The sequence below is a fragment of the Stegastes partitus genome, unplaced genomic scaffold (assembly GCF_000690725.1).
Source record: "Stegastes partitus isolate 25-593 unplaced genomic scaffold, Stegastes_partitus-1.0.2 Scaffold3635, whole genome shotgun sequence".
Classification (NCBI taxonomy): domain Eukaryota; kingdom Metazoa; phylum Chordata; class Actinopteri; family Pomacentridae; genus Stegastes; species Stegastes partitus.
In genome coordinates, this window is record NW_007581366.1 from 52088 (window position 1) to 66168 (window position 14081).

At 40.8% G+C, this 14081-nt stretch overlaps 1 protein-coding gene across 1 annotated transcript; it reads right to left on the reverse strand.

Annotated features, from left to right (window-relative positions):
• Positions 1 to 1799: 1799 nt before the first annotated feature.
• Positions 1800 to 9025, reverse strand: pkmb (pyruvate kinase M1/2b). Its single transcript, XM_008306241.1, has 11 exons — positions 8982 to 9025; positions 7563 to 7741; positions 7374 to 7465; positions 5909 to 6040; positions 5612 to 5798; positions 5247 to 5517; positions 5003 to 5153; positions 4758 to 4910; positions 3574 to 3740; positions 2572 to 2753; positions 1800 to 2401 (listed from the first exon to the last, which is right to left on the reverse strand). The coding sequence occupies exons 2-11, from the start codon at positions 7711 to 7713 to the stop codon at positions 2295 to 2297; spliced, it is 1593 nt and encodes a 530-aa protein (XP_008304463.1). The 5' UTR covers positions 7714 to 7741; positions 8982 to 9025; the 3' UTR covers positions 1800 to 2294.
• Between the last annotated feature and the right edge of the window lie 5056 nt (positions 9026 to 14081).

Sequence of the window (14081 nt, forward strand, 5' to 3'; positions counted from 1 at the left end):
GACATCTGTTGTTGAACAATTGCTGCTTTGTGATGCTATGCTGAATCAATAAGACGTGTATCACTGAACTGCTTTTTAAAACCAGACTCTTGAATCCTTCTACTTGTTAATACGTTCATGTGTTTAGATGATACGTCTCTCTTTCTGGACCTGTAGCTGGCGACAAACCACGAGCAGCTAGCCGGTCAGCAGGTCAAACCATCGGAGGATCCTGTCCAGTGGCTTTAGCTGCCTGGTTAGTGAACCTGAGCTCAGCCGTGACTCTGAACGCCCCGAGAAAGAGAGATACTATCAGTCACTAGCCAGTCACTGCCAATGGGCTCGATCAATCCTTCATTACTATTCTGCTCCGACCACCTGCCAGCGGCATCTGCTCAGACTGAGTTTAAGGTTACTTTGAGTGCATTCAACTTGAAGGTGTGTGCAGGAGACAAGGTGTCAGTCATTTATCTATTTATATATTTATTTCTCATTTTGCTGCCTTTTAGCCACCAAATCTGATGATTTCATCACCTGTATGTTAGGCATATTTTATTTTAGCTACTGAATTCAATGCAATAAAATAACATATGGTCAACGAAGCTGGTCCGAGATGTCGCTTTCTTTTCAAGAGCACGCTGCCATGAAGGAGAATCTGATAAAAAATGATGGTCAAGTTTCAGACTTTAAGCCGGATTATAAATTGAGGACTGTGTGGTGTTGTTTGGTGCCAACATTCAAAATAGCCAGGATTATAATCTGCCAGATATTCGATACAAAGAAAATTATCTGCCGTGTTCACAGAGTGATAACTGCTGGATTAGTGAGCAAATATAGACATTTAATAAAGTGCTTGTGCAAAGTTTGATTAAGATAAGCTTCTTTTTTTCTTTGAGATGAAGCTGCCGGGTCGATCCAAAGCAGACAAAACTCTCCGGTCGTCCAGGACAAACAGTGGAGAGACCTGATGTTCTGTAATGTTCTGTATTCACGCCACTAGAAGAGCGAGGTTTTCTAAGGATAGCATCATTATATCATAGTCAACTTAGAAAATTAAGTTGTATGTGATATAATAATGACCTACATTTAGACCAAAGTCTAAATTTCTAAATATTTCTCTGCATATCAAGGACTTAAAATAATCAGGGATTTAAAATAGTGAAAAGACAACTCCCTGGAGTTTTCTAGATGTCAGATTTTCCTCTGGAGACCCACAGTGGTCAGTAGTAGTAATTTAATAAGAAATAAAGCCATTGTAATTGTATTCTATTCTAAGTTACTCTGTTGTACCGTATTTAATATTTATTTCCAGCAGCTTTTATTTCAAAATATCCTTTTTGCAAAATGTGCAGAGCAAAGCCAGTTATGTCATTGGCTCTCTGTTCATTCACAATCACCAATCACTCAAATGGCTCTGCAGTTTTGAAATTTTGAAGTGAAATGATCCCTAGGAAATTTTGTGAATTATGCATGGACTTTCTTAGATATAAAACAAAGATTTACTTTGTTGTTTTGTGGCTTTTTAGCCTTTATTTGACAGGGACAGTGAAGAGAGTTGGTCCAACTGGAATGGGGATCTACTGCACTGGATGTAGGTTTCCACATTTTGTATACTTTAACCACTCAGCTATCAGGCCGCCTTGCACTTCTTGAGATTTCAAACGACAACACATTACTTTAAAAGGGTGTTTAACGGCTGCCTCCCCCAACATTTTGGGTAATTAATTTTTCCTAAATCTAGCTAAATTAGTGAGTTTTGCATGTTTTTCATTGTCTCCTTTGTTTTCATTTTAGAAGACTCACCGACAGTAATGATGAGAGATTTTTCAATGGTTCTTTTTAATGGAAAGTCAGTCATGTAAGTTCACTTCACAATGCCACATGGTGCCAACTGTCAGCATGAAACATGGGAGAGGGCAATGACGGCAGATATTTATGTTTATCCTTGAACAGTTAAAGAACCAAAAACCAAGGAAGTGTCTCATTGCATAAATTTAGTTGACAGTATATGTCGAGGAACTCTGATCTCCACTTTGTTCACCATGCAGAGTCAGGCACTCACATAACAGAGGGGTTGCCACTAAAATGTTTTTGAATCAAGTTCAGTCTCTGGCAGCAGGGTTTAGACAATAAACTGGATATAATGGTGACTGGAATCATGGAATTGCTGTCTGTGGCCGACACCATCAAAAGTCCTTTGAGGGATCAGCCTGGTTGTGACTCTGTTATGACAACCGTCAGAGAGTCCAATATGGAGGGAAGGCATGTTACAGAAGAGGGGAGGGGGAGCGGTTACTAATGTCCTTTGAGGAAGTTCAAGGTACCAACACAACCCTCATGGTGTTGGTGTAACCGGTGCCTGGGCGCCAGCCAGTCACAACGATGGCAACGTCTCCAGACTTGAAGAATTTGCGGTGCTTGCCTACGAATAGCAAAGAGAAAAGCGTTAGTGGAAAAAAGGCATTAATAAAATTCAAGAATGAACCTTTTGACTTCTGGCAATGAGTAAAACTCTCCTACTCCCCTCAAACCTTCTTTTAACTGTTGGAAACTCTTCTTAATTAAAACTAATTTGACAATTAAACCACTCACCAACTTCCAGGGCAAAGTTGACGCGCAGGTCAACGTCTTCAGCCCAGACGTCGTTGGCAGGCTTGGTGTAGAGCACTGGGTAGACGCCGCGGTACAGGTGAGCCTGGCGGGCGGTCTGACCACAGCGGGTCACGGCGATGATGGGAGCACGGGGCCTGTACCTCGACAGCATGTGAGCAGACCTGCAGGTAACAGGTTATGAAAAAGATGAAGGACATTTCAACTTAATATAACAGTTGGATATTTATAAGCAATTTAAGCAGCAACAGAACAATACTGTCACTTATTTGGATTTGTGTTTGCATGAATCTAAGACGAACATTCATTCTCCTTCTAACTCCTTTAGTCTCCATCAACACCTAATGAAAATATTTGGCTCTTTGGCTGCTAGATGCTCCTATGTTTCCACCTGCTAGTTACTAACTGTGTCTGTCTGGTGTTGGCAGGTAGTGTACTGTGAAGATTGCTGCCTGCTGTGGCCAAAAACAACACCTATAAATCAATGAAAGTGAACATAAAAGTGACTAAATGAAAACAATGAGCTAAAAGAGGCTACAAAGCTCCATAGGGCTGAGATGAACTAGAGAGTCAGCCTCCTTTTACATACAGGTAGTCAAGTGAGCCATTGTTTTTATGGAAATATGACTTTTAGTCACTTTTTTTTAAGCTATTATCATTATGAAATTAGCACAGCTGACAGTGGCATGTGTTCTGTGTCATGTGTTGTGGGGATGAACTCGTAAATAGACGGGAACGAACAGGGAGTTAAAATTAACTTTTAAAATGTCAGGGTTCAGATTTGGAAAGGTCGCTAGTGGAACACAGATTGTGAGTACAGTGAAAGTTGGCACACTTCATCCAAGCCGGGGGCTTGTGTAAGTGAAGGAGCGGAGGCAGTCAGGTAGAGAGATATTATAATGCAGCAGTTTCTTTGCTCGCAGTGGGCACAGTAGAGGGTATTATGACTCAGAGCTTTACAGGGGAGATTTTCTGGAGTCTCACCTGCCAGACTTGGTGAGCACAATGATGGCGCTGGCGCAGCACTTGAAGGAAGCCTCAACGGCGCCAATAGCGACGGACTCTGTGGGGTCACGGGTCAGATGAGAGGTGCGACGCAGCTCCTCGAACATCTGCCTGTGGAACATGGCTGCCTCGGCTTCACGGGCAATCTGAGCGTGTGACAATGGAAAACAGATGACGGTGGTGTCAGGCTGCAGTCACACGGCCACTTTTAACTGCACGAGTTAGTTTGTATTCTAGTGGACAACAGAAATGAGCAGTCAACTTTAACACAAAGTTCTTCATACCTGAGCGCACACTGAGACATGAAGCTAAACAACAGCAGCGGCCACCATCTCCAGGGACTGATGCTGTGCACTGCAGATTTTCAAACACATGCTAATTGAACAATATCACCACACAGTTACAGCACGAAGCAGAGTATGAGGAGGCATGTTGTTTGGTAGCAGATGGATGGAGGGAGGACTGGTGCAACAAGGAGACACAAAGCAAGTTGAACAAATATGAAGCAAGCTGTTAATAAAAACCCAATCTGATACCGGTGATGTGCTCACAGTGAGGGAGCTACTTTTCTCTACACTCTACATGATCTTGAAAATGTAACTCACAAAACGAGGGAAATACTATCTTTAAGAAAAGCATTCATATTTATTGCTGCAAACAATTTGCCATATTTATCCACATATTCAGTATTTATATTGACATTTGTTTATTAATCATCACTAAGCTGATGATGCTTCATTATGGAACCTGTGATCAGATGATAATAGCAAAGGTTCCAAACCACAACTCTTGTACAAGATGTGTTATTAAATATTTTTCATGGTCAAAATATGGTAAAATAAATCAAGCTGTAACAGAAACAAGAGCAGAATTCCTATTGAGAAGTGTTTTGTTACTAGTTTAAGTGCAACAAGTTCTGATCACTTGAATTTGGTTTTGTTTTTTCAGCACTGACATGTTAAATACCCAAGTGTTGTGGGGATTTAACAGCGATACTTAAGGTTTCCTCACAGAGCACACTGACAGATTTGACTGACTGTAGCTGCTGCATGAGCAGTTCTCACATCAAACCCACTAAACATGCAAAAACACTTGTTAATACTGCTGTTAAAGATGTCTACATTGAATCTGGTATAACACTGAGGGAGCAGAAGCAGTCTCACCATGTGCTGTGTGCGCACAGCCTCCAGGGGGTAATCTCCCTTGGCAGTCTCACCGCTCAGCATGATGCAGTCATTGCCATCCAGCACAGCGTTGGCAACATCACTGGCCTCAGCGCGAGTAGGGCGAGGTTTCTTGGTCATACTCTCCAGCATCTGAATGTGAACAACAAGGCGCACTGTGTCAATTTCATGTCTAAAACTACACTTTTTCCTTATGAAAGAAGGCACTCTGTGGTGTCAAAGACCTGTGTGGCGCAGATGACGGGCTTGCCGATCCTGTTGCACCTGCCGGTCATCATCTTCTGGGCGATGAAGACCTTCTCTGTTGGGATTTCAATACCCAGGTCTCCACGGGCAACCATGATGCCATCGCTGGCCTCCAGGATCTCATCAAATCTAAAAGAGGAAAATGTATACATAAAGAGAGATACGTTAAACAATTATAAAGACTCATGTAGGTTTAAATGTGACTGCTGGAAGTCCACCCACCTGCGCACACCCTCGTGGTTCTCCAGCTTGCTGATGATCTTGATGTCCTTACCCTTCTCACCCAGCGCCTTCCTGACAGCCTGAACGTCAGCGGCCTTACGGATGAAAGATGCGAAGACCATGTCGACACCCTGCTCCACGCCGAACTGCAGGTCCTGGATGTCCTTCTCAGACAAGGCAGGCAGGTCGACAGCAGCTCCGGGCAGGTTGACGCCCTTCTTGCTGCCCAGCATACCACCGTTCTCAATCTCACACATCAGGTAGTCGTTGCCTTTGGAGATGCAAATGAGCAGAGAAAAGATCAGGCGCAAAGAATAACAGACAGCCAAGATGGAGCAAATGGACGGTTTGTTTTGCGTGCTTACCGATTTCCTTGACCTTGAGGGAAATCAGACCATCATCAATGAAGACGTGGCTTCCGGTCTGCACGACCTTAGTGATGTTCTTGTAGTCGAGCCACAGAATTTTCTCATCGCACTTCTCCATGTACTGGTCGTCGAAGGTGACCTTGATGGTCTCACCCTTCTTCAGCTCAACCTCGGCGGTGCCACTCTAAACAAGACAACAAGAGAGTTGCTACAGGAAGCTTTCATACAATTATTTGATTTCCCGAAAATGGAAAATGGCTTCATCCGAGCCTCGGTAATCTAACGAGAACTCACTCCCTTGATGAGTCCGGTCCTGATTTCTGGTCCCTTGGTGTCCAGAGCAATGGCCAGTGGTCTGTACTCAGCAGTTCCTTGTCCAAAGCTCTCAGCTGCCTCACGGACATTCTTGATGGTCTCAGCATGGTACTGTATAATAAACACATGTTACCATACTGAAAGCCTCTTTGTAAATCCAGCACCGCATAAGGAAAGAAGTGACGTTAGTGAATTACACTGTTAGTAACTACTTAGTCATAATGACTTGTTTTATTTATGTGAACAAAGGATTATCTCCAAATGTAAAATGGAGCAACAACAGGGGGACAAACTTTATCACACAGACAACACGCCACTAGTTATATAAATAAATATATATGCATGCATAGCTGCAACACATGTTTAACACATGACATTGTTAAGTTTCACTGTATATAAATAGTCAACCCAGATCATAACCTATTACATCACTACTTTCCCAATAGTTTGAGCTGCAGCCTGTACATCAGGATGTATAGATAAATGTAAAATAAAACTAAATTAATTTCCAACAGAATTTCACATGTATAAGTTAAGCTGACTGCCATCGATATGGATGGAGTACATGCATATCACATGTAACAAAGTAAACGGACAAAAACCCTAAATGTTAAAACTCCAGTATCAATAGTGACTACAGTCCTCGGTCAATAGTGATGCCTCACTGTAGCTTCTCTAAATGCCTTCTGCTCCTACTGTTGCTGTGAGAGGGATTCCTATTTATAGCTGCACTGACAACTGACACACCAATGGGACAGCGGTCAAATTTATTTTGCCCTTCTCATAACAAATCATGTGTTCACCTTGTTTTGATTTTTGTGAAGCTGTGAGCTAAAATTGCAACACGTCTTTAATTCATCGGTTCTGAGCGTCCACCAACTGCAACTTAACCTTTCAAGATCCAAATATTAACTCCAGTGATATCTGATGGCTCATCCACTCAGGCGACAGTGAAAAAGGGGAAGAGGCATGACTTTTAAAGGCGAGGGGTCAGTAGTATAAGGTCGGCCAAAGAGCTGGCTGTGATACAATTGGCTCTCAAGCTACAACACGGCCCCGGCACTGAAGGGGCAAGTACAAGCTCATAGCTCACATTACAGACAGTTACCAGGCCACAAGAGTAATGTCACACTGACTGCTGTAGCTGTAAAGGGTAAATCCTCACTGAATCGCTTGCAGAGGGCAAAGAAGCTGCTGCCGCTGCCCTGCTCTGTCTGGATTCAAGCTCTCAAGCGTGTTGCGTTATAGAAAATGTCCTAATCAGTGATGTTACAGCAGGTGTTTTGCCTTTAATATTTGCTGCTGAAGCACCTGCTTTGACATGATCATTTAGGATTAAAGGATCAGAACTTCAACAGGTTAGAAAGCTATCAAGAGAAGCTTAAGTGAATGCAAATAGGAACTCAAAGGCAGGCACAAAAAATACTTCTCATCTTTCACTCACTTCATGTGTGCCATGAGAGAAGTTCATTCTTGCAATGTTCATCCCAGCCTTGATCATTTCCTTGGCCATATCCACAGATCGGGAGGCAGGTCCTGCGTCGGGACAGTCAGCGAATACAGTTTCAAAGCCAGATACAAAAAAATAACTGTTGTAATATTCATGTAACCAGAATAATTCAACGTGTCTGACCGATTGTGCAGATGATGCCAGTGTTGCGAGACACGGCCGGTTCAGAGTCGATGTCCAGCAGGCACATGTGCTCGATGTAGGTATCGGCCATGGCAGCGTGCAGCTGCTGGGTGTGGATGATGCTAGAGCCCATATCCTTTGTCTTCGACATGATTGGATCTGTGTCTGCAGGAACAATCCTATAAAGACAGAGAAATAAAAAGAGAGATGGTCAATTAGTGCCTTTATTACTATATCTGTGGCATTTGTTATGTGTTACATAGGAAATATTCTTTCTGATCGTGGGCCATAAAGAGTCCAAGTAAAGGGTGACACAATGGCTTCTGCTCTTACAACCAAAGAGAAGGACGAAAAGCTGTATAGACGACAAAATATCACAAAAAGAGATTGGAAACCAAATGAGGAGAAAACAAAAATCTATGAATCGACTGAATAGAGAAGAGCACACACACAAAGAGGAGACCTCCCTGTGAATTACTTGTAAGTCTCTTGCAGTGCCGAGTGTCTGTGTAAGCTGTGCCGAAGGCCACAGCGACAGTATGTGTCTGAATGGGGAGTATGTCAGCTCCCCCACATTCAGTTTATGTGCAGCTGAGGAAGAGGAGCTGGTCACTACTGACAGAAGCTAAAGGTGATTCATGCACACAAAAGAAAAATAACTCCCAGGCTCCAGGAAGAAGCCAAAAAACAATATTTTCTATACTGCCTCAAGTGCAACGCTGGTTGAAAATCCAAAGAGGGCACAGCAGAAAGACAAAGCCGGGCTGTCAGAATTCAGTTTGCACTCGGTTACAATAGAGGAATTTAAGATGCATGACATGTATGTGTTGTCATGCTCTGAGTATTCACCTAACAGCTGAGATTATTTATAGAATGTGGGCACATATCGTCATCACATCTGGTATTTAAAACGGCTTGTTCGCCTCCTTATCTTAATAACACAATCTGCAAAAGCTCAGCACTGAAAATGCATAAATGGAGCTGCAACTTACTAAAAACTAGTTTCTACAATGCAATAAATAACTGAGATGGCAGATTACAGAGTGACTGGTTATACACTAAACTGTTCATATAATTCATTGTGAGAAAAGGCTTTCTTAAAACAGTACAAAATGAATTTACTCACTTTTATGTCCAACTAATTATCAGCTACTCAGGACACCTACTGGGTTTTGATGGTATTATCCATTCAAGGTGAAACTTTATTGATCCCAAGGAAATAACAATAATCAGATAAAATACATGCAAAAAAAAAAACCTCAAAGTTGACACCTGATCTTGTCCAGGGTGCATAAAGGAGCTACACGTGCACAGTTTCTTGATGTGGCACATAAAAGTGACACCAGAGCATATCTGTACATAGTCAATCTCCTCTGCTCTCTGTCGGACACACAGCCGGATCGACGTGCTGTTACTCACCTACTGGGTGAACTTTGCAGGGACCAAAGGCGCCACTGGTGCTGCTGGAGCCGCAGCTTTTATCCCCTTCACTGACCGGAACTACTTTCCTGTGAGATCAACACCCGCCATAGGGCGCGACAGTTAAGGCTAAATAAATAAATAAATAAATAAATAAATAATTGGCACAGTTTAGGAGAACCTGTTGAATGAATATTTTTTTTCACGTGGACGCTGTTTTCTGCTTATTTGAATCTAATTTAAATGTTGAAGTTAAAGCACAGAAGTTGGTCAGACTTTGAGTTAAATAGAGCTCCGGTGCAAACCAATCACAGAGCTCTCTGCTGGTATTTAAACACCAGTCTGACATCAGTTCTGACTGAAAGTATCAATCACTTATATTCATTATTGATTAGTTCACATATTATTATATATCTGGTTGACAATTTAAACTGTGCTGTATTCATCATGATTCACCCTCTAACTTATGTCATTGTCTCTCTATTTTTAGCATTATTCTGCTTTTTTTTCTCTCTCTTCTTTTATCCCTCCAGTATTAGATGTTTTATTCTGGTGTGTGTTTTTCCTCATACCAACTCTGTTGTTTTCTAACAATGGCACTGAGCTTCTTATGACTTGTGACCCTTGACTGCCAGAATTTACGCTACATGAGCTTAAACACTATTGTTACACAAACCTCTTGTCCTACTTTTTTTTCTTTTTTACTCTAACTCTAAGTAAAATCTCTAAATCTGTTTGAGCTTCTTGGACGAATACACTGGCAAATATTTAATCACTTCTGCATTTGGTCTGCACAGAAACCCAAGAGCACACATGCACACACATGCTTCAGTTGCAGATATTTCTCTTCTTATCTGGTCAGCATTAAGTAAGCGTTGTACGTGGGTTTGTGCACTGTACGTCAACACTTTTTTCTTTGTTTTTTTTTTTTTTTTTACATTACATACTGTGTGATTTTGCACATTCCTAGGCAAATAATTTGCACATTCCTGCACAATCTGTACAGCTGTCTTGCTGTTCATTGACTTGCAACACTTTTTCAATTTTTTCTACTTGTGGAGGTTTACTGTTATGCACCAAAACACCAAATCAAGTAGCTTATATGTGAAAACTTACAATAAAATGGATTCGGATTCTGAATATTTCCTACATATCTTTCCTCCACTTTTCCCCTGTTTCATTTATAGATGCACCATCATGTCATCTCATTATCTTTGAAGCTTACAAATCCTCCACTTTACTTACTTTTACATTCATTTATTAAAGTTTTTTTTATTATGTGTTACTATTATGTGTCAGCATTCCTGCAACACAATAATATATGATCGTCTCCCCACTGCTGCCACTTGACAGCGTCAAATGTACTGTAAGGCGGCACCAACATGTTAGGAAAGGTGATACCAAACTTATAATTACACACATGAACGTTATAACAGCTGAGGGAGTCAAAAGTGACAGCAGATGCCTGCAGATATGCAAACTTCATATCAAGCTATTTTATAGAAATGCACAAATGCATGCATTGCTCTCAGTCAGTAACACATGACGCCACTTTACCAGAAATAGAGTGCAGAGAAAAAACTTTAGGTGCAACCCCATCATTTATCTGGTTGTCACTCTGTCGGAGTAACTTATGTTGTGCACATACGTATATATATATATATAGTTGAGCCATGTTGGACTCCTTGTCGTACAAGTACATAGTGTTCCATACCATAAAATCAGAACCCATACCCATACCCAACATATATGTTCAATGTTATTTAATACAGTCCAAATGCGCTGTCTCAGCCCTGCTCAGTAATCATTTCTATTTTCTGATAGGGTGCTCCCCTTTAGACTGTGTGTGTGTGTGTGGTTGTGTATTTGTTGAAAGATATACATTATTTTTACATTCTTCAGTTTTTAACTGCCATCTCTATTCCAGTAACTGAAGAAAGGATATTTAAAATGTTTGTTACTATGTATGGATTGGATTCATAGCTTGGATTTGCTCATCTATTGTATTTTTTTGTTTGTTTGTTTTAATAAAATGTATATTCTGTAAAAGCTCTGAAGTAGCCACAAAGTGAGATACTTAATGTGTGGGCTAATTATTTTTAAGATATCATGTTTAAAAAATAACCTTAAACTGACCAGAAATCTGTATTAAGTCATGACAGCTAAGATGATATCACACATATCATCATGGAATAATGATGTCAGTTGTAAAACGTAAGAATGGTGCCTATAAACGTCTATGCTACGTATAACTCCGACTTATTCTCACGTGTGAAAGCTATAATCTTTTAACAGGGAGAAATCTGACTCCAAACTTTCACCGGCGTCCTGTCTATGTAAGGCTTGAAGCAAGTGGAGCCACCGGCTGCAAAGAAATGTCTGCAGTAATAATTTCCTGTTTAAAGACAAGCAAAAGGCTGAAATTTAAATAAATAAATAAATAAAAAATAGTAGCACTGTCATAATATCCAATGATATCATCACAGCTCCTAGTTCTCTTTTACTTCAGCAGCCTGCATGTGTATTTTTTTTTTTTTAGACTTTTTGCAACATTACATCAGTAACAAGTGCTGTAAGTAACTGTGGTGATTCAACATCAAATAAATTAATTGCCCGAGCATGATGTTGTAAAACAGTACAGCAGGTTTTGCTATAATCAAACAAGTCAACATGTTTTCCTTTTTTTGTTACATGATTTTAACATTATGCACCTTTATGTTCTTTCGTTACTTTTAGTTAATTTCTCTCTGTGTTAATTTAAATACCCGACCTGTGTCCTAAATCCACACTATACACAGGAGGACAGGATTTTGTGTGGTGTCTTCACACTGCAACAGTAAAACGAAGTTTCCTCAGAAAATATCTGTTTAATCTGTAGCGACAACTTCTACAGATTGGTATCAAGTTTCAGGTAGATTTTTTTCATACTGCACAGACTGTGCTGACATGCAGAGTAAAGTATGGTTTATGACACTTGGCCTGACTGTGGTTTTCAGTCTCTCTCAACAGCTCTGCAGCAGCTCTCTCTTGTGGACATTCGGTTGAATTATCTTGAGTCTTTTTTAAATCTTTTTTTTTTTTTTTTACAGGACTGCTGGATGGCGCATCAACCTGCAGAACAACTGAAATGTGCAGTTATTAGTTATTGTTACCTCTTGTCTCACAAAAACAGCAATTAGGATGTGAAACCAGTTGGATTTTTTTTTTTTAAATAGTCTACAGATGACATGAGTTACAAAAGAAATTGAAACTAGTTAAATTACAGTCAAATGTTTTAAGTTTACCTTTCTTGCCATTTTCTCTACAGGGCTGTTCAACTATACTGAACAAATATATGAATGCAACATGTGATATTCTAATAAATTCTATCCATTCTTCTTAACACTGTTTCAACCCACAGCATCTCTACAACAGAATGGATGTCATGAAACAGAGTATGTACTGTACTGGAAATGATGATGGGAGAAGGACCACGGGGGTCACAGACCAGAAATCACAAGTTAGTAACAAGTCACACATTTCAGACACACAGAGTTACGAGACTTAATGGCGCTGCTTGTGGAGTGTTGTTTCAGTGTGATTTTATGCTATGTATGTATAGAGGTGCTGCTCTCTGAAGCATTGAGGTGTTCACATCAACTCCAGTGTCCCTGGTTCAAGTCTAACTCGTGACCTTTTTCATGCGTCATGCATACATTTTCCTCCCACTGTCCTCTAGTTTCCCTTCTGCATCGCATCTGTTATCATAAACTCAGAAAGGTAATATCTAAAAAAAAAAAAAAAAAACAGACAGAATTAATACACCAACTTATTTATTTCAGTTTGTTTCTTGATGGGCTCTCCATGTTGAATGTTTGATCTCTTCTATAGATATATATTGAATGGAGGTGGTTGCTGTGAAAATCTGATCTTCACTGTGACCCTGTTGGTTATTTATCTTATGGGCCTGACAGATAAGACCTGGAAGCTATGATATAACAGGAGGTGTATAAAATAAGATGGGGGTGGATAACACAACACAAAAACGATACAATACCGTATAAATCAATGCTGTGCTTGTGAAGATCATAAAAGTTTGCCGACCCTCTCCGAGTCGTCTCTGATTGCTTTATAGTCTAAGTTGTGTGCTCACGGCCTTAAAATGGCAGCATATAGTATACAGGATTCCTGATATTGTGCCCTTCCCCTCTAAATATACAAACACCCACTCGTGTCTAAGTGGATTACCCTGAGAAAAGCACTTGTTGAGAGAAGACCTGCACAGATGTATGCAGTCCTACAAGTGTCTAATCTGGCTAGACTGTGGAGCAGCAGGCGACTGCTAACAAGGGTAACTGCCGATTAAGGTCAGGCTGCTCCACGGCAGACAGACACGAAGACTAATAAATGCCAAACATCACCTGTATAGTCATCCTTCAAATCAGCCACCAGGGAGCTTTGTTCTCATCACGAGCTTAAAGCTGATTCATGAGCCTGACTTGTTGAGAGTCTGGAGTATAGTGTGATACATGGGTTTGTCTTGTTGTTTTCCCCTGTTCTTCTACAAAAGACAAGATAATATTAGGTGAGTGTTGTTATGGATGGTATTTGGACAGAAATGTGCAAACAAACCATACAGTAGGAACCCCGGAGCCGCACAGGTCTCGTCCTCAACCTGGACCGGGTTCAGCTGATCAGACTGTCAGTATCTGCAGCCAGTCATGTGACCCAGAAGTCAAGCTGAACATGTGGGACTTCCTGCTGTTCAGAGCAGAGGGCGTGAGGACAACCAGCCCCAGACAGCTAGTCGAGCCATCAGACAGGAATATTCTTTGGTTTTGCTGGTGTCAGGGTCACACATGTGGAGGAAAATCTGATTGCTTTAATATTGTTCGCTTACTTAAAACATGTGGAAACTCAGTGTTTTTCTCCCTAAGGAAAGGTAAGAACCTCATTTTGTGACAAGTATTGTTTATCATTGTGAGACAAACATTGCTTTATTTACTTATCCATGATGACACCACGATAAATTGAGGTGCCTGATAAATATATGGTTTAAAATGTGAACAAAAATGTGACGAATATACTGACAGCAATCTGTTAATGTATATATGGCAGCTG